The 25,520-nt window shown below is 45.7% G+C and overlaps 2 protein-coding genes across 3 annotated transcripts in view; one reads left to right on the top strand and one right to left on the bottom strand.

Moving 5' to 3' along the window:
• Positions 1-25,520, bottom strand: part of ches1 (checkpoint suppressor 1) — a 114,830-nt gene that overhangs the window by 86,686 nt on the left and 2,624 nt on the right. The window lies entirely within an intron of this gene.
• The window catches only part of LOC310877254 (26S proteasome regulatory subunit 4), a 204,882-nt gene continuing 191,966 nt past the window's right edge, over positions 12,605-25,520 (top strand). The window contains exon 1 of the mRNA XM_083791056.1: positions 12,605-12,608. Coding sequence (XP_083647182.1) covers positions 12,607-12,608 — 2 coding nt within the window. The 5' untranslated portion in view covers positions 12,605-12,606. The remainder of the gene's footprint in view (positions 12,609-25,520) is intronic.

Raw genomic sequence — 25,520 nt, 5'->3', positions numbered from 1 at the left:
AGAGAGAGAGAGAGAGAGAGAGAGATGCTCGGGGGAGAGACGCGTCCAGAAGTAGAGACAAAAAAGCACTTCCTCTTTCAATGAAACCCAGTGATGTAAATAGGTTTTCAAAGTAACAGTCCCGAGACCCAGGGGTGTTTTTTTAGATGGGGTCCCAGGGGCACTTTATATGAGTCCCACTTCTACGACGTTCAGAGTACAGTACTGAGTACAGTATTGCATCCGGCCAGGACCCCCGGAGGGTGACATGATTGTGTCCTCTCTCATATTTAGTGAGTCTAAAGGACACAGGCGTCACTGGAAACCCTTTCTGCACCAAATCACAAAGTTTGAAATGAATAATTAAAGCTCAACTGTTTGTTGTAGCCAAGTAGGAACTCATTAAGTCAAATGAAGAGATGAAACTGCTAATTAAAATGAGATACCACACACATTTCGCGGTGAATCGATTCAGTCCCGCCTCCTCGTTAACGTCACATACAAATGAAAGATAAAATAGTTTATCAGATCTATAAATACATGTGTATCAGATCTGTCACCTCCCACATATGAGAGAAGTTGAAATATGGGTATTAAATCAGTGATGCAAATAGCCTGCATCCTGCATCCTTGCACTCACCAAATAGAGAACGGACTCAATCATGTCTGTCACCCTCCAGGGATCCTGGGATGCACTACTGTACTCAGTGGGGTGCAAGCAGAAGCCTCCACGTGGCACACCCCGGGCAATGCTAAAGACAGAAACTGTACCACAGTGACTGACTTGAAGTAGCCAATTCTGCAACCACTGACCGTCAACGACAGTCACGTTCTTTCCTACCCACTATGCCAGCGCTACTAGTAGTGACCTCAATCAATGTCGAGGGATATACTAGAACGAAGGGTGATGTGCTAGCGGCCAGTTGCAATGGAAGCGACATCGTCTGTATGCAGGAGACTCACCTGGGTCAGACGAGCAACCGGCCAACACTACCAGGGATGAAACTGGTAGCTGGTAACTGGTATCCAAGTACGGATCAGCCATTTTTGTGAAGCCCCTGCTGGACGTCAGGGACTTCCACACTAACAGTACAGACACTAACATAGAGACTGTTACTATATGCCTGCCAGAGATCTCCATTACCTCACTGTATAAACCACCTGCCAGCCCCTTTGAATGGACTGAACTACCACCTAAATGCATGAAAATCATGCTGTAGTGATTGGAGACTTTAATTCCCACCACACAATGTGGGGATACGACACAACCAACAGCGACGGCGAACTGGTTGAAAGCTGGATGGAAAACACAGGCATGCAGCTGGAGCTTGTTCACAACTCTAAACTCCCCAAGAACTTCACCAGCTGCCGCTGGAGAAGAGGCTACAACCCTGACCTGTGTTTCGCCAGCCAGAGGCTAGCACATCTGTCTGAGAAAGCGGTGCTGAGGCCTCTCCCCAAGTCACAGCATCGACCAATCTCAGTCACGATCAAACCTGCCATAACTAAGACCCAAGTATCCTTTCGACGCCGCTTCAACCTCATGAAGGCCAAGTGGGATGAGTACAGCGAAGGAATGGAAAAGACTCTAACAGACACTGAACCCACACATGACAACTACACCATGTTTGTCCAGGCTGTAAAGAAGACTGCTTGCGCACACATCCCGCGTGGATGCCGAAAAGAATACATCGCAGGCCTCACAGAGGAGTCATCACAATTGCTGGAGAGCTATGAAACAGAGTTCCAAAAGGATCCGTTCTCAGACACGACCAGTGATCTCAGTGATGCACTCATGGACTCCCTAGGGAAGGAGAGGCGGAAAGCCTGGAAGGATCTTGTGGAGAACATCAGCATGACTCAGAACAGCAAAAAAGCGTGGTCCACCATCCGGAAAATATACGGTGATAAGATCACACCACCCGCTATATCCAACGTAACACCAAACCAGGTTGGGAGCCAACTGGTGGCCAACGGGAGACGAGCAGAAAAGCGCAGGGCCAAAGGACAACACCATCTCACCATCATCCCGGGCAATCAGCAGAACATGTCCATCCTAACCAAGCCCTTCATCCTTGAGGAGCTTGAAACAGGACTAAACACCATGAAGCCGGGCAAAGCTGCAGGTCCTGATGACATACTGTCTGAGATGATAACCCACCTAGGCCCAGTCGCCAAACAATGGCTCTTGGACATGTTCAACATCTGCCTACAAACCCAGCACATACCAACGATCTGGAGGAAAAAATGCAGGGCAGGCACCCCTCTGAGGTGTCTTCTATACTCCGTCTATACTCCATCCATGTACTGTGATTCCCAAACTGTGACCTCTGAATGAACTCTGGCGTTAGCCTGGCATGGCCAATTAGTCTGGAACGTCGGTGTAGAAGATCCATTTCCAAGGGGCAGTTATACAAAGAGATTCCAACGTCACAGCAAATAAGGCTCACTTTGAATAGTGGGCTCTGAGTGGTCGCCCACATGCAACTCTGGACTGAGCGAAATGTAATTCAAACTGACTGAGGAGTGCCAGGTCAATATCTGCCCATGCAGGGCATTTTTCTTCCTGTGGCAGTCTGGCGGATTCGTCTGATTTCCAGGCTACCCTGACGTCCCTATTCTGGGGGAATATTCATCTAACAATAAATGTACCACTTCTCTGTCTGTGTGCATGTGTGCGTGCGTGTGTGTGTGTGTGTGTGTGTGTGTGTGTGTGTGTGTGTGTGTGTGTGTGTGTGCACGGTTGTAATGCACGTAACTCGAGAACCGTTTGCCCCGCAGACTTCAAATTCGACACAAGCGTTCCACAGCGTTTGTTTTTCTCCTTTTGTGTGTATTGTATTGTATTGATTGTAGATTAGGACCCTCTCGAAAACGAGATAATGTATCTCAATGGGGTATTCCTAAATAAAGAAATTTCAAACACACCCCCACAGGGAGTGCAGTGCCCGGTATCGGGTCTGGTTGTCCAGAACCACCACAAAAGGCTCTGGTCAGGCTCTGCCAGTGGGCCTAATGAGCTCAAGTCCGCTCACCTGTGCAATTTCCAGCCTCTGCCTCAGCCAATTGATTGCCATGGCAATCAATTACTTAACCAGTCCACTTTTCACAGTCAGTTGGCACTCTTCAGACACAGACAGATACAGAGATCTCCATGTAGGACACATACAGTTAAAATGGGTGCTATGCTATGACAACGGGTATTGCATACTACAGAGATCTCCATATACAGTATGGGCACAAAAGGGACACAGACAGATAGTTTAAATGGGTGGTAACGGGTATTATTAGGTTGCCAAGTTGCAAGTAAACTGTGTTGTGAGATTGAGATTTGGTTGTGGAGACGGGGACAACTAGATCCAGTCTTTCTTTGCATTTTTTCAACACAAATCAACGGGCGTGTTCTCTCCTCCGCGTGTGTCATCAGTGCACACCTTAGGCGGGTTTGGCCAAAGGGCCTTTCTGTGTGGAGTTTGCATGTTCTCCCCGTGTCCCCTAGGCTAGGTACCATCACAAAAAGCATGCAGTAATCTTATCCTGGTCTCTAAACTATTGTCTATGGAGTAAATGAAAGCCAAGGGAGATAAACTAGTGGAAGATAACCAGGGGCTACGGCTGTTCAAAATGTGGGGACACCGGTCACCTTTACAACAGCACAGATGCACAGTAAAACCCCAGAGTGTTAACTTAACTGCGAGAGCATGCAAATGAAACCAAACAGACGCTTAATATGCCCAGCGGTGTGATATGTCGAGGCATGTCGGCGCATGTCGACCGCAGGTGATTCAATTCAAAGGAGCACAGTGATTGTGCTCCTTTGTATAGGTCCGTTTTGGTTTCATTTGTAAACTATCAAAGTTGAATTAACACTCGGGAGTTACTTTGCGGTGTACTTTGATGGTTGCATAACGCACAGCTTTGCTTCAGACAGGCCTATGCGTGACTCAGTCATGTGTTTCTGTACGACACACACACACACACACACACACACACACACACACACACACACACTGAAGTAAGTCTGTCTGGACCTCCTGTTGAACATCTGCACTGTGGCTCTCTTCATGCTGTCCCTGTGACTTCAGTCTGCTCCTACAACGGGTGGCTCGCAAACGTTACCGTCCACGTCGGGCGGAAACCTCTTATCTCCATATGTTTTGTGTGTTTTCATAAATCAACGCCTCCACTTGACCATATTACTGCAGCATCACCCAAAAGCAGCAAAGTATAGCAGATCTCGTCGCCGCGTTTCGAGCATGTAGAGCTGCTACTTTTGATGCTTTTGAATTTGAATCCGGAAAAGTGTGCAATGTGCGCTTTCCGCCTGACAGAGAAGATTAGATTTAGTACAGAATTCTACAACTGTCTATACTGTAGTAGTGTAGAATAGATGGAGACAGTACAAACCTATGATCTGAATAAGTGTTCTTATACATTCTCTCATTGGACTAACTTCACTATACAATAGTGAAATTAACCACTTTCAATCTGGTTTCCCTATTCCGAGCTTGCCATTTCAAACGTAGCCAACCGACAAGCTAGATTTAGGCTATTTTGGATTAAGTATGAAATAGGAACTGTTCTTCATTATCACAGTAAAAACAGCCAATCTACAAGCTCACGATGTGTCACATGGTGATCGGCCATTTTCGCTAACAAAAAAAAGGAAATAAAATAAATGGAAAGGTTTTGCCTATAGGGCACGTCGTGGACAACATTCAGAGTAATAGGGCGACAGAATAGAACATTGAAGTTCAATGGATAATGTTCTGTTGGGTTTGTCAAGCTATATAATCATGCCATGCCCAAAATAAGTACGCTAAATAAGCGGATTGCATGGACAGCGTTGTGCATGGAGTAAGCAAAGCAAAGTTAACATGTTTACCCAGGGTAACTGGACTAAGCTCAATAACTTGTTTACAGCCAGGCCCTGCTCATTATAGAACATTTCATGGTAGGGGTTCAATGCCTTGCTCAAGGGCACTTCAACGGTGGTCATTTTAACGTGCCGGTCCGGGGATACGAACTAGCAACCTTCCGATATCAAGACCACTCCGCAAACCGTTCGGCCACCGGTGCCCCCCGAGTACCAGCACAAGTTCTCTCAGGAAAATATTTGCCGTGGCTGGAGAGTGGAGACCGGCCTCAGCTCCATTGCTTCTACCAATCTACCAATCTCATACACCAGCGATCCCCAAATGTTTTCATGTCGAGCAACCCCCCCAAAAAAAGGAATTACGTCGGGAACACCATTTGAAAGGACTTTGTGCCAGTGGGACACTCCATAAGAGAACATCATTTCAGAGAACATTTCACAGCATTTTAAATTTAAATAGCATATCAAGTGAGCTATTGGTAAGGTTGGCTACTTTCTATAGCGCTGGAAAGCAAACTGAGGACTTGAGGCCAAGGGACTGTGTTTGACTCACACCACCTGCACCACCACCACCACCACCTGTTGTTTTGAATCTGCATCCACGGATTAAAGCTAAATAAAATCTAAACATATGTTCCTGCTGTTCTACTGTACTTCCAGCCTCGGTGGTACCCAGGCTTTCATTTTCTAGACCAGAAAGCACGCTGGCTAGGCCAGGCTAAACTGTACTTCCAGCCAACCGGGAAGAAATTGCAGTGCAAGTCTTTGCTTTTATGAAATAATGTGAGAGCGTTTGGGTTTCATTTAGGATGCCTCCGACACAGGTATTCTGTTGATGATCAATTCAAACAGATTTTAATCTATTCCACATTATGTTATTGCCGAGTGTTTTTCAGTGACTCAAACACAAACATTGATGATCAAAGTGAGGAGGCAAATTGTGATAGGCCAGAATGAGATGATGTATGATGATAAGAACGCCCCTCACTTCACAGAAGTTCACACGGGTCAATTTGATCCTATTAACGATGAAATGATTAATCAATTAATCTGACCCATGCCTAGTTTGCCTTGTGTACTTTATTTCAGACAGCTATAGTGACTCGTCATGTCTCTCTCTCTCTCTGTCTAATTTGATGAGCGGCGGCGCTGTCAAACAGACTCAAACAGTCTTCCTGCTGACCGATGACCCGGTCATCCAGTTATTGGTTTAGGAATGCCACAAAAACAACACAACAAATGACTCCAGTCATTATATATCAGCTTGCATTCCACTCTCTTGCATATTTGGGGCTTTCTGTAGTGGCGTTTGCAGTAGCTAGTCACGGTGCGCTGGGGGAGAGGAGGGCACTAAACCCCTTATCCCTAAACGTCTTTGTAGACTGGCCATTTTAACTATTCAAAAATGTTTAGAAAAATAGTAAAAAAAAAAGGCAAAGAAGTTTAGGGATAAGGGATAAGCAGTGACGAAAATGGAGCCCTTATAGTGTCCCATTGGCCGTATAGTGCTAGACTCCCATTGCATTAGAGGGCAGCCAATAATAAAAGTCTTGCCACTAGACCACGTGACCAGAGTAGAAAGTCCGATCATTGACCAGCTCTGCATGCAAGCTGATACAAATCGCCATTGAACTACTCCTTTAAAGAGACTTGTATAGAATCCAAATGAGTGGAACCAGTAGGCTTTCATGTAGGCTACACTATGGAGGGATTCAGATGCAGAATGCCTCCTATAGTTTGTCATCAGGGGAGAGATTCAGCCTGTTCTATCTGCTTTTCAGCACACCTTTTCAGAGCACATGCATTCACCTGCCAATCCAAATGAATGCATTGCTCATTTCATATTCATTCAAATATTTAAATTCAATTGGTGAGTTGTCTTGACTGACTATACTCCAGGTTTTGCTGTGCATACTACACATGCACACACACACACACAAACACACGTGCAAACGCGCAGGCACGCGCCGCACGCACGCACGTTGCACATGTCTCTTTGGGTGCAGGCTGTCTTTCTTCTGTACATTCAGAGCATGAACCCCCATAGTCAGCAAGTCTGGATGCAGCTGGTGAATATTCAACCCCACTCTCTCTCTCCCCTCTCTCTCTCTCTTCCCCCCTCTCTCTCCCCCTCTCTCTTTCCCCCTCTCCCTCCCTCTCTCTCTCTCTCTCTCTCCCCCTCTCTCCCCCTCTCCCTCCCTCTCTCTCCCCCTCTCTCTCTCTCCCCCTCTCTCCCTCTCTCTCTCTTTCCCCCTCTCCCTCCCTCTCTCTCTCTCTCCCCCTCTCTCCCTCTCTCTCTCTTTCCCTCTCTCTCTCTCTCTCTCTCTCTCTCTCTTTCCCACTCTCCCTCCCTCTCTCTATCTCTCCCCCTCTCCCTCTCTCTCCCTCCCTCCCTCTCATATACATAATGCTTAGAGAGCTAACCCCCGTGGCGTGCACATAAAGCTCTCTCCTATATAAAACAAAAGGCACCTTGCATTATTGTGTGTGTGTGTGCAGTTGTTATAATTGTACCGAATTATTTTCAGCACTATTTTTTGAAACGGTCTCAATTGTTTGTTTGTTTTGTTTCCGGCCCTGTCTTTGTTGTGGCCGTGATGTAGAGAAGCTTGAAACCCGCGCAGGGGATTTCACCGCCTCTGATGCTTGTTTAACGGGACACTTATGTTAATGACGTTTAGAAGATTTAGATCACTTTCCTGAATCCTGGGGGTCCTCATGTGTGTGTATGTGGTTTTAGATATTTTAGATGTTAGCAGTGAGCCCAGCAACATGGACATATAAAGATATAGACGCCCCTTTCGGCTCCGGAGCGTATATGTGCTCAAGGGAGGGCAAAAGATTCCAGAGGTTCCTTGCGAAGCCCCACGGAAGCACGAGTCAGTGTGTATCACAGAGCGCATGTTCGGGTCTGATAAGTCCCGGAAAAGATGCGCTGTGATTGGCCAGTAGTCACTTGAGTGGCAGCGTGACGTAGTGTGCCGGCAGCTTACCAGTGTAAATTCTTCCGCCCTCCCGTCAACACACATGGCTCAAACGAACTGCAGCAGCCAATGAGGCATCTATTGAGCCCAGTGTCTCTGATGTCATGGACACTGGGCTCACTTACTTCCTGGACTACAATTCCCATAATGCTTTGGTGCACTGCTCCTCCTTGTGGATAGGGGGACTGGGAGGGCTGTCTTACTGAGATAAATGTAGTACAGGAAGTAAGTGACCCCAGTGTCCATGACATCAGAGACACTAGGGTCACTGGGGTCACTGCACAAATCTAAAATATCTAAAACCACATAATTCCACACAACTAAACGTCATTGACATTTTTTTTTGCAAAAAGGGTGAAGTTTCCCTTTAATGAGACAATGGTCTCTCTCTCTCTCTCTCTCTCTCTATCTCTCTCACTTGCTACACCCTCGCTCTCCACGTTTCTCTCATGTATTACAGTCCTCTCTCTCTCTCTCACTTGCTACACCCTCCCTCTCCACGTTTCTCTCATGTATTACAGTCCTCTCTCTCTCTCTCTCTCTCTCTCTCTCTCTCTCTCTCTCTCTCCCCATGTCTCCCTCTATGTCTCTCTCTCATTAAGGGTCGCTCGTCTGATAGCCCTTCATAGAACACTTAATCATCACAACGAGAGCTCATCCCTCTCTTAACGAATCACCTCGAGGGACCGGGCGGTGCCCCCCCCCCACCCATAACCTATGTCATTAACTGCTCTCCGTGTCATTGGCTCGCTTGTGCGCAAAAAGGCAAAAAAAGGGGGCCCGCCCCCCACCCCCCGACGACTTGACAGACGGCACAGCGGGGAGGGGGGGGGGGGGGGGCGTGCGGGTCGGACGCGCCAAGGACGCTGCACTCACGTGCACATGCACACACACACGCACACACACAGGTAACACACTCACACACTGTAGAGGCTTTTGCCATTAAGCAAAGTGGATGAGCAGAGTGTTTTGCAGGCAACAGAAGCATGAATGAGCCTGTTGAACAGTGTGTGTGTGTGTGTGTGTGTGTGTGTGTGTGTGTGTGTGTGTGTGTGTGTGTGTGTGGTGGGAGATCTGAAATCTGAAAAGCCGCATTTTATACATCAATGAACCTAGAGAGAGAGTCTGTTCATTTGACTCTGAGCCGTGTTGGTGAGGGACCATTTTGGACTATCAGAGTTACAGTCGAAGGTTCATGCAATTATTAAGTTGCTAGACTATTCAGCGTTAATCTGACGCTGCCAGATCCAAGAAGCTTGCTACACAAATTTGTTTCACAGCTTATTGGGATCTGGGATCTCGGGAGGCAATTCGATGACGGGGCTGTTCCTTTTTTTCAAGATACTTGGTAGATGATTGGATGGGACCGTCTGTCTATCACCGTGTGGGCATGCAAACACAACCAATCATATTGACGTGTCTACGTGACGTAGGAGGAAAGCCATAGACATATTTCTCGTCCGTCGTACGTCCGAAGGTGTCGCACGCCAGAATCGCCGATCTACAAGCTCACAACGCGCCGCAGCGTCGCGTTGTGAGCTTGTAGATCGGCGATTTTTCGCGAGACCGCAAATCAGCGTAGTCGAGCAGCGCCCCCGAAAAAAACAAACAACACAACAGCTGCTTCTATATAGCGTCACATCCGGTTTCGCACATATCCCGCCCTTAGCTCACGCTGATTGGTTCGAACCGGAGCGCGGTTCGGTGTTAGCTCAACTCCCTGAGAGATCTCAGATGGATGCTGTGTTGGGGAACATGGTTACCCAATACCGCCCCCATCTGGCAGAGTCAGGTTATTTCAGAGTAGGGACGTTGTGATGAACCTCGTCTTCATTATTATTATACTAGACTATTCAGCGTAGGGACATTGTGATGAACCTTGTCTTCATTCCCACTGGCATCTCAACAAAGAGATATCCGCTCGAGCCGAGCGGATATCGGGACTAGGGAGGGACTATGGTGGAGGAGAGATCCAGTAGAACTAAAAGACAAGTCATTTTATGCTTGGTTGCACTATGAAAATAGCAGATCTGATTCTACAACCTCTGCTATTTTCAGAGTGCAACCGAGTGTAAAATCAGGCATTACGACACCATCAACGCCCACCAAAACACATTTTAGTCGACAAAATCCACTGCAGATTTAGTTGACTAAAACTAGACTGAATATGACTATGCGAGCATGGGCACACACGGCACACATGCACACACGCACACACACACACACACACACACACACAAGATAGGGGGAAATCACAGCTGTTCCCAGTTGCTAATGCTGTGCTGCAGTGCAGGCTCATAGTCGTGGAATCGGGTGACACGCGCGCGCGCCACGGACGGACGGACGGACGGACAGTCACCACTCAGGAACAGTGACACCACAACTTGGCACGGGTCAGAAAGGTCAAGAGGGGGTACGGTGGCCAAGTTGCCCGGCAACGAGCACATTATTACACATGCTATTTACGAAACTGTTGCTGTGTGTATGTGTGTGTGCACACATGCAATGCCAATGGTCTAAATATGACCGGTTTAAAGGGACAGTTTACTCTCTTCTGTACCAAACCTTTAATTAACCCATTCAGGGAGGGGACCCCTTTTGGTGTTCCTCTCTCTATTTCCCATTCCAAGTGTGTTTGTCTTATAGTATGTAACGCCCATAGACTGTAAAAAAATATGGACAAAGCGTTCCCCGGGTCTAACATGAACGTAAAATGAAGCCTGTCAGTCCTTGAATCCTTGTAAGTCGCCATCTTTCTAGATCCGTTTGGGCCCAGCTGGCCCATTGGCTGGCCCAGACAACGAGGCGGGACTTCCCCCCTTCTTCTTAGTTGGTTTTTATTTTGACTCGAGTGGGTGGGGAATCCCGATCATAGACTGTAACGGTAGCCACGCCCCTCAGAACATGCGTAAGTTTATGGTAATTTTTTTAATAAATGGGACCATAATTTTCCAAAAAGAATATTATGACATTAGAAATGAGACTTTAAACTAGTGACTGGAAGCAGAAAGTATTCATGACCATGTTTATTAAGGTAATACAGTCTAGGGGAAGTTGGGCCCAAATACATGGACTTCTATGGGGATATGGGTTTTTTTGGGCCCAATGACAGCGCCACAACAGGCCATTATATGAACTTTCAGGAAATCCCGATTTCCTTGTGGCTTCACAAAATATCTGTCTGACTGCCCCCCTGGTAACGCCAGTGCTGCTGTTTTCAGCAATGGGATAATACTTTTTTGGGTGAGTAGATCTTGAGCTGGTTATTGTGAAAGTAGCTCTCAAGTAAAAGAAAGTGTGGGCACCCCTGCATTAGACATTTGAGGCCATCAGGCTGTGGCTCTGAGCCACTGCTGCATACCAGTCTGTGTCCTCTCTTTTGCACTGCACTCTTTCTGACAACTTGACATCCACTATTATGCGCTAGTCAAAATGGTGACAGCTTAACAGTAACATCGATATTCCTTAAGGGAATCAAGTGCAAGAACCTCCATACTGTTATTCAACTTCAGTTCCGATAAAAGACAGGTTATATAGCACTATGCAGATGATTGTTCATAACAGCAATAATATCCTTGTTTTGCCTCCCTGTCATAGCTTTACACTACAGTGCCCAATCACAGCAGACCACAGTGCCCAATCACAGCAGACCACAGTGCCCAATCACAGCAGACTACATTGCCCAATCACAGCAGACCACAGTGCCCAATCACAGCAGACTACAGTGCCCAATCAAAGCAGACTACAGTGCCCAATCACAGCAGACCACAGTGCCCAATCACAGCAGACCACAGTGCCCAATCACAGCAGACCACAGTGCCCAATCACAGCAGACTACAGTGCCCAATCACAGCAGACTACACTACAGTGCCCAATCACAGCAGACTACAGTGCCCAATCACAGCAGATGACAGTGCCCAATCACAGCAGATTCAAGTCAATGTAACCACATGAACCCTATATCCAGTATAGCGTACCGATTGTGGGACAAATTAAACAGCAATATCTGCAATTTTAGACGGAAATAGCTGATCAACAAGATCGCAACGCGTCGTGGCACGACACGTCGCGAGCTTGTAGATCAGCTATTTCTGGCGCAGAGAATTGGTACAGACCCGTGGGGGACACCGTCCAATGAAGAACTATATAGGGTTTCAGTGACATGTGACACACAGTAAGGTCACGAGACAGATTTGTGTCGCTGTACGAACTACTTGAGCCACAGGGATTGTTTTTTTTCTTTCTTTCTTTCTTTCTTTCTTTTGCAGTAATTGTAGAAGTGTTGACATTTCAGTTCACCAAATTAAAACCATCCTTGTCGAGAGGAAATGTGGCTGGCGCTATAGTCGCATAGCTAGCGCGTTAGCCTCCGGCTAATTGACCTTTAACGATGTTTGTTTGTGCTTAAATGTCAAGATATTAGCTTTGATTCTTCTAGCAGAAAGATGGAGGGAGATTTGGGAGGGGGGGGGGGAGCAACGACGTATAAGCTACTGAATATTCATTGTAAAATCCATGAAAATTAAACAAAGCAAGTGAAGTGGTTAATTTATCTTATCTTGTAAACGGTGTGAGTGCTTTTGAGCTTGTATAAACGTCTGGGAATATGAATCAAATGCACCTCAAGTAGTTTAAATATTTGATTCTCCAACCACTGTACTGTTTGCCTACATCTTCAGGAAGGATTTATGTCCTCCTGGTCCAGGGAGATATGGCAGGCTCCTATGGCTTTAACCCTCTAACACCCAGCGTTGCTTTTTAGCAACAATTTTATTTTATTTAATTACTAAATTATTATAATTTTTTTCTGTTCTTTTTTCACCTAAATGTCATCAGTGATGTTCATTGCAATGCCATTTCAATGACATTGGTCATGATATTTGCATATAAATACCCCACACAGAGGCTGAAATTCACACAAATTAAAAATGTCTGGACTCTGTGCGATTTTGAATTTTTTTTAACCTAAGACTTTTGACCTTTACCCTAATAAAAGTAGGTAAAATAATTGTAATATATGTTTTGTTGTGATCATTAGAATGTCTAGAACATGTTTTATTCATTATTATGAAAGATATCCCCCAAATGTAAATTATGATTTTTTTATATTATTATATAATTATTATATAATTATTATAAATTTTCCATCAAACTTTATTTTTTTATTTTTTTTAACATATGTTTTAGTGTCAGTGCTAGTAGTACAAAGTAGTAGTAAGGTTGAAATCTATTTTTTGCAAGTAGAAATTAATGCGGGTGTTAGAGGGTTAAACCACTTTAATATCAGCCCGGAAACCTCATATGTCCAAAGCGGTTCTTTTTAAGGGTTTTACTTCAAAAGTATAGGGTCGCCCTAGTGTAGTGGTTTAGAGCATACTGTATGCCTTTCATGCGGAAGGTTGTGGGTTTGATCCCTGCCTGGGGTCTACGTCAGCGAGGGCATGCGGTATCAACGGGTTCCAACATCAAATGGGTTCAGACCTGTACAGAGTGTCCTGAGGAGGTGCGTCTGAAGCCTGTCCTGAACGGGGTCGTATCCGGACGACTCTACTTTAAATTCTAAAGTATTATAAGTAGCACATCTACAAGCTCCAGCTTTCCCATCCACTTCCCATGATCACGGTGGTTTCCACGCGCTATGTCCAACCAGGGAAACTCCCCCCTGTCAGGTGTAAAGGAGCAACTTGGACACTCAGGCATGAAGGAAGCATGAGTTCAAGTCCGTTGCTCTCCCCATGTCCCCCATATATGGGGACTAGGTTGGTGGAGGGTGTGTAGAGCCATTAGATGATTGACACAGGGGTGAAAAATGGGTTACAAAATCATGGGATAAAAAATATATATTAAAAAGAATATGGAGATAAGAGGTTACTGCCCCGACAGCGACGTTATAGGCTATACTTTGTTGACCGGGGGGGTCCCCCAGGGCACTATGCTCGCCCCTCCTTCCTTTTTCACCCCTGCATGCACATTCTGACGAAAATAGTCGGTCTGCTGTTCAGGCCGAATGTCAGCCAAAAGTTCCATATTATGACATGCTTATAGAATGAGACTTCATGTGGTGAAGCACTGGGACTGGGTCGTATTTAGTACAGAGTGTATCATGTAGCCGTCGGGTGGAAACATCGTATCTCCATATTTCAACTTTTGGACGGGAACCCCTGTTGGGGTTTTAAGCATTATTTGACACTTTAGCTATTGAAAAATAGCAGATCTACAAGCTTTTCAAAAATACCAGACATACAAGCTCGGAGCGCGGCACTCGGTGCCACGCTACGAGCTTGTAGGTCTGGTATTTTTGAAAAATCATGAAAATGTGTCACAAATCTTTGAATATATATTCTTTCAGCGTGTTTTTAACTCAAATCTTTGCTTCGGGAAGGTCCCTGGAACAACATATTTTCAGTTGGGGGTCGGCAGCAAAATACATATATTTTTTGGGGTCCTTTGGGTTTTTTTTCAGAAAACCTCAGGTCTAAATGGGTTAACCAATTCAACGTGGTGTCGCGGCTCGCTAAATCTGTATTCCTAGGATGAGAGGGGGCGAGGGAGCGCTTGCTCATCCTAGGGACTCAGATATGGCCTACGGCTCTGAGCCAATGTATAATAAACACTGAACACGACGTGAGCCGACGTGAGCCGACGTGATTACATGGAGACAGACGCCATGCAGGCGGAGCGTTTTCAAAAGGTTTCCACTCGGGAAGAGGGCTTTCACTTTGTCACATTTTCAACCTCCCGATAACACCGTTGTCGTCTAAACGGGAGACACGTCCGATATTTTATCTTGCCGATTTCTCTAGAGAGTTTGTAAACGTGGCCTAATGATGGATGCATGTATGGAAAGAGCCAGGTCTTGCTGCATTACAGGGACGTGTATGAAAACAGCCAGGTCTAGCAGTATTACAGGGACGTGTATGAAAACAGCCAGGTCTAGCAGTATTACAGGGACGTGTATGAAAACAGCCAGGTCTAGCAGTATTACAGGGACGTGTATGAAAACAGCCAGGTCTAGCAGTATTACAGGGACGTGTATGAAAACAGCCAGGTCTAGCAGTATTACAGGGACGTGTATGAAAACAGCCAGGTCTAGCAGTATTACAGGGACGTGTATGAAAACAGCCAGGTCTAGCAGTATTACAGGGACGTGTATGAAAACAGCCAGGTCTAGCAGTATTACAGGGACGTGTATGAAAACAGCCAGGTCTAGCAGTATTACAGGGACGTGTATGAAAACAGCCAGGTCTAGCAGTATTACAGGGACGTGTATGAAAACAGCCAGGTCTCGCTGCATTACAGGGACGTGTATGAAAACAGCCAGGTCTAGCAGTATTACAGGGACGTGTATGAAAACAGCCAGGTCTAGCAGTATTACAGGGACGTGTATGAAAACAGCCAGGTCTCGCTGCATTACAGGGACGTGTATGAAAACAGCCAGGTCTAGCAGTATTATAAGGACCTGCACAATGTCACAGTTCTACAGAGAGACACTCTCTCAAAGGACTCATAAAACACACATACTGACAGGATCTTATCCAAAGTCTCTCAGTCACGCATGTGTACACTCTCTCACATATACACACACACACGTGCATGCATGTGCAGATTGTGCAAACACACACAAACACACGCTAGCAGGCATGCACACACACACACACACACACACACACACACACACACACACACACACACACACACACACACACACACACACACAGGGGCTATGGTGTTTGCATCATATGAGAAGGTATTTTTTCCCCTTGTGCTGCCAGGGAACAGGCCCACGCAGACGCTGACTAAGACCATGAGACCACTGGGAGGACAGAGAGAGAGAGAGAGACCGAGACAGAGAGGCAGAGACAGAGAGAGTTTTCTCTAAAGTGGACCTTTCAAAGTTTTTGATTCATGGGTTTTTTATTATTGTTTGGATTGTATGAGTGACAGGTGACAAATACAAGCTCTGGATTCTTCAAAGACAGTAAAAAAGAGAGAGAGGCAGCAGACAGAGACCGTCAACAGAGAGGAGACGGTAGAGCAGTGACGTAGAAGGACAAAGGGATGGAGACAGAGAGAGAGAGTGTGTCTGCGTGCGCCTGTGCGAAAATGTTTGTTTGTCTGTGTGTTGCGTTGTGTGCGTGTGTGCGTGCGTGTGTTGTGTGGTTGGTGATTGCTAGGTGGATTACTCTGTGGTCTGCATGGCCCCTGCAAGGCCCAACTCAGACTAATCACTTGATTCAGTATTCATAGCTAAATCCGCATGTTATGCATGTGCGTGCATGCGTGTGTGGGCGTGTGCGTGTGTGTATGCACACGTCTACAGTATGTGTGCAGTTAATCAAGGGTTAAGTGAGAATGGTGAAGTCTCCATGGTGTTTGAGGTTGGAGAGAGAGAGAGAGAGAGAGAGAGACAGAGAGACAGAGACAGAGACAGAGACAGAGACAGAGACAGAGACAGAGACAGAGACAGAGAGACAGAGACAGAGACAGAGACAGAGACACAGAGACAGAGACAGAGACAGAGACACAGAGACAGAGACAGAGACGGAACAATGGAAAGTTGGAAAGGCCGAGTACAAAAGGGAAGGGCAGAAATAGAGAGAAGATGAGAGGAGAAAACTGAGAAGAGTAGTGCAGAGTGTGACCGTGCTTGAGCGTGCGTGCGTGCTTGTGTGCGAGTATGTGTAGCCTACACATCTGTGTGTACGTGCTGTCTGAGGACATGAATATCTGTTTGCATAATCATGTGTGTGTTATCAAGTTATCAAACCCGTTTGAGTCTTGATGTTGATGCGCGTGTGCGTGTGTGTGTGGCGTGTGCGTGTGTGTGTGTGTGTGTGTGTGTGTGGCGTGTGTGTGCGTGTGTGTGTGTGTGTGTGTGTGTGTGTCGTGCATGTATACAGCAGAATCCTGAGGGTTAATGTAACTAGGCGAGTGTATAAATGGACACAGCAGAACACAACAGAATGGAAACATAACAACCAGCGATGCGTAAAGAGACATGATCAAGTACATACTGGAGCATTCCAAAGTACACATTATATTACGCACGGTCAGATATTCTCAAAACTAGTGAAAAGGGGCATATCTGTACAAGCTCACAACTCTTGTGAAATTGTAGGTCGTCCGTTTTCATTATATTTCAAACAGGGAACGGTTTAACACTTTTTTTAGCCACAATTCTTTCAGTGTGTTGTGTCCATTCATGTGCCAAGGGGTATGTGAGCCTTATGAGCCCCTTTCAAAGGAAGAACAATATCCCACGGATTAACCGGATGTTAGAAAACGGCAAAGCAATCTAATATGGCGGGAGCAGGGACGTGCAGGGGCTCTGATCCCGGAAGAGGGCACTTTTGGACAAACATAGCGAAAATAGCAGATCTACAAGCTCACAACGCAGCTTGTAGATCTGCTATTGTCGGGCGCAATCCTGCACTCTTTAGCTAGTGGAGATGCAGTGTGTACGACATCATGGATTTCGAAACACATTCAACGCAAAATACCGCATTCAAGTTCAGGAGACTTCGAAAAAAACAGCAATTCTCCTGAATGCTGCCTCCCAGTATGGCATGGAAAGTAGAGGGGGGAGGGGCATTTGCATTTCTTTCACCATTAGTAATTGCTGCAATTGTGGTCTGGAGAGGGCAGTTGTTTCACAGACTGGTAAAAGGGCAGTTGTTTCACAGACTGATAAAAGGGCAGTTGTTTTACAGACTGGTGAAAGGGCAGTTGTTTCACAGACTGGTAAAAGGGCAGTTGTTTCACAGACTGGTAAAAGGGCAGTTGTTTCACAGACTGGTAAAAGGGCAGTTGTTTCACACACTGGGAAAAGGGCAGTTGTTTCACACACTGGGAAAAGGGGCAGTTGTTTCACAGACTGGTAAAAGGGGCAGTTGTTTCACAGACTGGTAAAAGGGCAGTTGTTTCACAGACTGGTAAAAGGGCAGTTGTTTCACAGACTGGTAAAAGGGCAGTTGTTTCACAGACTGGTAAAAGGGCAGTTGTTTCACAGACTGGGAAAAGGGCAGTTGTTTCACAGACTGGTAAAAGGGCAGTTGTTTTACAGACTGGGAAAAGGGCAGTTGTTTCACAGACTGGTAAAAGGGCAGTTGTTTCACAGACTGGTAAAAGGGCAGTTGTTTCACAGACTGGGAAAAGGGCAGTTGTTTCACAGACTGGTAAAAGGGCAGTTGTTTTACAGACGGGTAAAAGGGCAGTTGTTTCACAGACTGGTAAAAGGGCAGTTGTTTCACAGACTGGTAAAAGGGCAGTTGTTTCACAGACAAGAAAAAGGGCAGGGACGTCTATGTGTGCACGTCCATGGGCTGTTATGTATCATATGAATACTGTAAACTTACTGTAAGCGTTGTCTTATAAACCCATGAGGGTTGGGCACTTTGTGTGCAGGACACGAAAATAAAAGAATCAATCGATCAGATATATTTTTTTACGTTTTGGTCCCGAGAGTCCCTTCCTAGAAATGTATAGTGTCACCAAAAAAGTACAATGTTTGAAATGTAGCGGAGAGAGAACGTCATCAGCTTGCAAGAAAAATAAAACAAATACTAAAGAAATGTACTTAATTACACCGTACTCAAGTAAATGTACTTAGTTCCAGTGCAGCGCCGATAACAACAGAACAGAACAAGAAAGAACATAACAGAACAGAGAGCCGCTTCCGTTCAGCGAGTGTACGCAAACACACAAACTCAACAACTTTCATTTTCCCGGCTTCAGAAAACCCTAGCCTAAACAACAGTCTGCTGTGAAGGTGTTCATTTAAGTGCACGTCGTCCCTGATTGGCAGAAACCTCTTAACTCCTGATTATCTTTTCCCCCTGTAAGTCCCTGATGGGCAGAAACCTCCTAACTCCTGATTATCTTTTCCCCCTGTAATTTAGTGCTCTACTTTTAGCTTGTAGATCTGATACTTTTGCTTGGAGACGATACGAATGTGGATCTTTGCACTTTCAGAGTTAAATGAACACTTTCTCTTTTACTGTGTGCACAACTTGCACAAGGAAACTAAATGCTGTATCTTATGTCAGTCCTCACCAGCCAGTCACTGTTTGTGTGTGTGTGTGTGTGTGTGTGCGTGCGTGCGTGTTCCTCCTTCTAAAATAGAGAGTGGCATAATGTTTGCGTGGATACAGTCGGCCCCTCCACCACTCGACCCACCTCAAACTCACTCAATTATTGGTTTCTGGATCTCCGCGCGGTCAGGATTCTACACAGAGGTCAAACATTCGCAGACGGAGAGGGAAATAGCCGAACGACAGAGAGCCATATAGGATTACCAGGCCATGCACGACGAGACACCGGGCGGTGTCCATTTCCAAAAAAGACAACGAACACACACTGTCTGTTCTGTGAGAGTGTGTGTGTGTGTGTGTGTGTGTGTGTGTGTATGTATGTATGTGTGAGAGTGACCGACGACGCCAAGTACAACATGTGAGCAAAGCGACGAAGCAGCCGCGGACGGTAACAGAGTAGCTGTTAGCCCTGGAACCATGTGAAGACACACGCGCACACAACGCTGCCAAAAACATACTGTACTGACCTTTCATGTGTTTATCTGAGAGGGAGAGTATACAGTATACAGTAGACCCTACTCTCACGTAACAAGCCAGACAACTATTCCACAATATATCTATATAGAGTCTGAAACTACACCTCCCTTTATATATTGAGTATACACGCCGCGAGTTGTGTGACGCGTTCACTTACGAAAGAAAAAATATATAGAATATGGAGATGGGAGGCCGACGGCAACGCTAAGACAAATGCAGCGGAATATAAACGGACAAAGACACAGAGGCATGAGAGCAGTGGTTTGCAACCCATTTCAAATCAAGATCTATCATTTATTCAGCATTTGAGCCACGGACGGAGCACCATTTGATGAGATTTAGCCTCTCAGACCAAAGACGACGAATATTTTGTCGTCGTTGGGATGGGATTTTGTCCACAATTCCATGCTGTATTGATGGTGGTGCCATAGGAGGACAGGTGAAAATAACAATTATTCTACATTCTCTAATTTTGTGGAACCCCCTCAAGGACCACTGGCTGAGAACCACTGCATTAGAGCTATAAAATCTGTAAGGTTTATGTCCGTTGTCTCCCTCTGGTGACAGAGACGGGCAACTGCAACGCCCTCCGAACTGTGTAACGAAGACATCGGCGGCGCATCTATCTATAGCAGCGTCAATGTTGACGTATTATTATGACAATGTCAACGGAAGTCATTTGAAACCGACAACAGCACACCGGATTTGCCGTGTCTGTGTCAAATAACTTTGTCGAGTCTGTCGACATCGTCAACCGGTAGGTATGCCGACGTCAGGGTCTACGTTTGTCAACGGCAGAGCAGGACGAGACCACCTCCTCCAAACATATTGTATTAACATACTCTCTACCATACAGAGTGGTAACCATAAACTATTCATCATTCAAATAAGTCATTTTTCTCTACTCCTCTGCACACATCCAGCGTCTCCTATAACCTCCCCCCCAACACACACACACACACACACACACACACACACACACACACACACACACACACACACACACACACACACACACACACACACACACACACACACACACACACACACACACACACACACACACACACACACACACACACACACACACACACACACACACACACACACACACACTCTATGTTTGGCTGCCTCCTCTCATGACATCACTGTATCTAGCCAGAGAGCCAACAGCGGGCCAGCTGACGTCATCCCATTCACCCAAAGTCAATTACGTAATAATGAGGCCCAGCGCCCGTGGACACACGTGCGTGTGTGCGTGTGTGTGTGTGCGTGTGCGTGTGCGTGTGCGTGTGCGTGTGCGTGTGCGTGTGTGTGTGTGTGTGTGTGTGTGTGTGTGTGTGTGTGTGCCACAGTGGACATTGCAATCTCATGTGTGAGAGATGTAAAATGAGGTATGCTTATTTAGAGACAGACAGACAGACAGACAGACAGACAGACAGACAGACAGACAGACAGACAGACAGACAGACAGACAGACAGACAGACAGACAGACAGACAGACAGACAGACAGAGAGGAAAAAGACAAAGAAAGAGAGACCATGAGATCAGTGAACTGGCAGAAGAGTTACTAAACACGACTCAAACTATAAACCAGCTAACAGACTATTTTCCCTGTGCTGTGCTCTGTGTGTGTGTGTGTGTGTGTGTGTGTGTGTGTGTGTGTGTGTGTGTGTGTGTGTGTGTGTGTGTGTGTGTGTGTGTGTGTGTGTGTGTGTGTGTGTGTGTGTGTGTGTGTGTGTGTGTGTGTGCACTTGATCATGTTTGTCTTCAATGAATTTTCTGCAGTGCTTTTACTAGAGGCCAAGAGCACATAAACAGCAAACACACACACACACACACACACACACACACACACACACACACACACACACACACACACACAGTGTCCAGACAGATGGACAGACAGACAGACAGGAGAACACTTGCACCAGCACATTCACGGCGCACACACACACACACACACACATTCTCTTGCTCTCCCCCCACAACGCTTCCTAAGGACAGGAAATCCTTCCACCCACGTTCCTGTGTTGCTAAGCAACCAGGGCAGCGTCACTGTGTGCATGCATGCCTCTGCTGCGTGCGTCCCCCCGTCCCCCCCACACACACACACACTTTCACATAACATACTTCACATATTCACATAACATACTTGTCTGTAAACTGAGATTTCTGCCTAAGAAAAGTAACACTCCATCTGGCAAAGGTACAAACTGGGACATTCCTGAATGATATATATATATGTGCGCACACTCACACACACACACACACACACACACACACACACACACACACACACACACCTCTTGGATGGATGTCCTAATAGCTGTATCATTATATTAAACTTACACATAGTCAACTTTCACGCATACGCACACAGTCAGAGATGCATTGTCTACAGAAACAATACAACGATGACACAAACTCACACAAACACATTCACATTATTATATTATTATATATTTTCTTAAGTATTTTCAACATCATGGCATCATGACTTGGGCAAACAGCAGATAGCAGATCTACAAGCTCATGTGCCACGACGCTCACGTCGTTGTGAGCTTGTAAATAGGCTGTCTCTCCTGTGCGCGACACCACCGTGCCTCAAAGTATAGAATAGGGCTTAAGTGGTAAAGTACAAACATTGCACTGCTTGTACATTCATTGCACAAACATTGCACTGTAAGTGCATGCGACAATAAAAAATAAAAAAAGCCTGAAGCTTTAGACGTTTTCCTTCAACTCCACCGGCGGAGTCACAGTCAGGGAACAAACACAAACAAGCAAAAATAAAAAATAATTCAAGTGCAGGCTTGAAGAGAGACTGACAATCAGCAATGGATTCAAACCAGCCATGACATCAGCCGCTTGTAAACATAAAACCCTTTTCTCCCATTTATAAGCGCTATTTTTAATACAAGCTGACGTGATTCCTATGCGGTATGCTCGTGAATGATAGGGTGTGCGTGCGTGTGCATGTGTGCGTGCATGTGTGTGTGTGAGGGCGCACACATGATTGTGTGTCCAATGTACTCACCCTTCTCTATGTAAGGGTCTCTGTGCGTGTGTGTGTGCGTGCGTGCGTGCGTCCTTGTGCCCGGTGCTCATGTGGAAAGTGTTAGGACGGCTAAGTAGGTAGCGAGGGGCTAATTGAGTGGAGGTGCACAGCGCTATGTGGACAATGAGTCCATTTCAGTTCAGTGGGAGGCCGATTGAAGACGATTATAACCTGGGGGATACAGAGAGGCATTATTCTTCTAAAACACTTACGCCGGCTGTGTTTCCACTACTTAAAACCACTAGCATTTATTACCACAGTCGGAGGTACAAATTGAAATTGTTTTTTTTGTAGTTTTTTTTTTCTCTTTTCCCTACTGCCGTGCTCGAGGGCCACTTTGTACGTTCCGATTGTGTACTTTGTTGTTGGTCGTCCTGACCTCCACTTAGCTCCAATCCTGGACTTATTCTAACCACTTAAACGCTCTAGTCCAGTGGTTCCCAAAGTGGGGTCTGGGGACCCCCAGGGGTCCTTGAGGGAGTTCCAGGTGGTCCCCAGCTAAATGATGGTTACGAACCAAATGGACCCTTAACTCCCGAGTGGTCCGTTTGGTTCCATTTGTTTGGTTCCATTTGTGCACACTCAGAGTTAAATTAACATTGATTTTACAATATAAATTGGAGTTCCCCTTTTAATGGGGAAATGCCATTAAAAGGGTGTCCGTAGCCTAATGCATTGTCAAACTGGGGGTCCTTGAAATTAAATGAGTTGAGAATCACTGCTCATACAAATCTTCTCTCATGGGGGTCCCTGGCATATCTCTTCAAATGGGGGTCCCTGGCATATCTCTTCAAATGGGGGTCCCTGGCATATCTCTTCAAATGGGGGTCCCTGGCATATCTCTTCAAATGGGGGTCCCTGGCATATCTCTTCAAATGGGGGTCCCTGGCATATCTCTTCAAATGGGGGACTAATTAGTATAATTTTGGGGGTCCTTGACGCTGCTCCAGTCCAGTTTTTCTCAAACCTTCTCATGTCACGGACCCTCACATTGATAGCTTTTACACATACTGTACAAGCTCGCAGCACGGTACAAAGTCACACACTGTGAGCTTGCATACTGTATCTGATATTTTTGAATAATAGCCAACGTATGAAATATGGATAAAGTGGTTAGAATGATGGTGTGATGCTGGACAATATGAACGGAGCTAATTGGCAGGTACAGTATGTGGGCCGAGCCCAGGAGAAGGGATATCACCACGGCACCCACTGAGCATTTATCAGGCCATTGGACGTCTAAAATACGTCTAAATGACCGTCTAAAAATGGGTTATAACTGGTCTAAGAATTAAAGTTTTTTAGCGGTCTAGGCTTAGATTAGACGTTGAAACAACGTAATTTATATATAGACGGTAGACGTTTAAAAACAAATCTATATTTAAAAAAGAGCTAATCAACGTTTTAGACGGCTGTCTAATAGCCGACTATTGCAGTGAGCAGAATGAGCGCCAGAATAACCCTAACCAGATACGGTTGTACGTCCAAAACCTGGACGATGGCTTGGATGCAGTGTTGTTTTCGTCGACTTAAACCAAGACGAAGATTTTTCGTCGACTACCTTTTTCCAATGAAAACTAAGCCATGATGACTAAAACTAAGACTAAATATACTGACAATTTCGTCAACAAATAAAAACTAGACTAAAATGTTAGGAAGGGACTAGTGGACAAGAGATCCAGTAGCGCGACGCGATGTGAGCTTGTAGATCGGCTATTTTCATTACGACGGCATCAAAGCCCGCCAAAATACATTTTGTTCGACTAATCTAAAATCCTATGATATTTAGTCTAAAACTAGACTACCATTCCAAGTGACAAAAAATGTGCTGCCAAAAATGCGTGAAGAATTCTCTGCCCCTTTGGCACCTTAACAAGTGATGATCCTCGCAGGCATTAAAGCCAAACACAATCCCAAGACTGAAAATGATTTTTTGCAAATCAGCACTGATCTTATGAAATGACCTCTAGGGACATTTTCAGGACTGAAATCCGTCCCCAGGATTGAGAACTTTAAGCCCCGTGCTCGTTTCCAGCGTGCAGATCTGCTACTTTTGATGCTTTTGTGCAACACTGTAGCGTGATCAAGTAAGGCGTTAATTTACGAAACACAAAAAGTTGGAATATAAGAAGTTGGAGATAAGAGGTTTCTGCTGCCCGACAGACGATATAAAACTCCTCCATGCCAGGGCTAAGTCTTTTACCACAACAAAGAAAACCTACATTTCAAAATATACCAGAAAATGGCCCAATTAAATTATAGATTCTGGACCACATTCTCAATCAGAGAAAACAAAACCAAAAAGAAACGATGTGAGAACAACAGACAAAAATGTATTTAACCAGAGCTCAAAGCATCGGGAGGTATTGTTTCTGACTCGTCTCATATTTGCTTTAATAATACAGCAGCTTATTGGCTGTGGTAATACATAAATCATCCGACCATTAATCCACATTGTTCTCTGGAGCGAGCCCCGTCAAACAGTGGCATCCATACCAATTATCTGCATTCACGCACCCATCCACACTCGCTTCCCCGTTTAGCTCCAAAAGCCACTTGAAGCCTATCCACTCTCACTTGGGTTTCCAAAGAGCCATAACAGGGGTGGTGCATGCAAGTGTGCGTGTGTGTGTGTGTGTGTGTGTGTGTGTGTGTGTGTGTGTGTGTGTGTGTGTGTGTGCACGCGCACGTGTGTGCCATCTGTGCGTGTGCGTTCCTGCTAAAGCGCTGAGTTACACTCCAAGCCAGCCCGTAATATATCTCTCACAACGCATCCCCAGTCCTTTATAGGCTATGCTGTTGTTGTGAGCGTTGTAGATATTATGCTATTTTTGGTTGCCTGACAGTCTGGCACGCAACCAAAAGTACAAAATGTGGCGAGTCACACTGGACTCCAGGCATAAAGAAAAAAAGGCACAAAAATAAAACAAAACATCAATGTCTCGGATCGGGTCGGGCTGTGGGGGGGGGTTTGACAGATGAATGTGTGCAATAGAGAGAGAGAGAGGTAAGGAGGTAGAGAGAGGTATAGTAGAGAGGAGGAGAGGGTATG

This window comes from Protomyctophum parallelum (genome assembly GCF_964188405.1).
Source record: "Protomyctophum parallelum genome assembly, chromosome: 19".
In the NCBI taxonomy this organism is placed as follows: Eukaryota; Metazoa; Chordata; class Actinopteri; order Myctophiformes; family Myctophidae; genus Protomyctophum; species Protomyctophum parallelum.
This window is presented reverse-complemented; position numbering and strand designations above follow the sequence as displayed.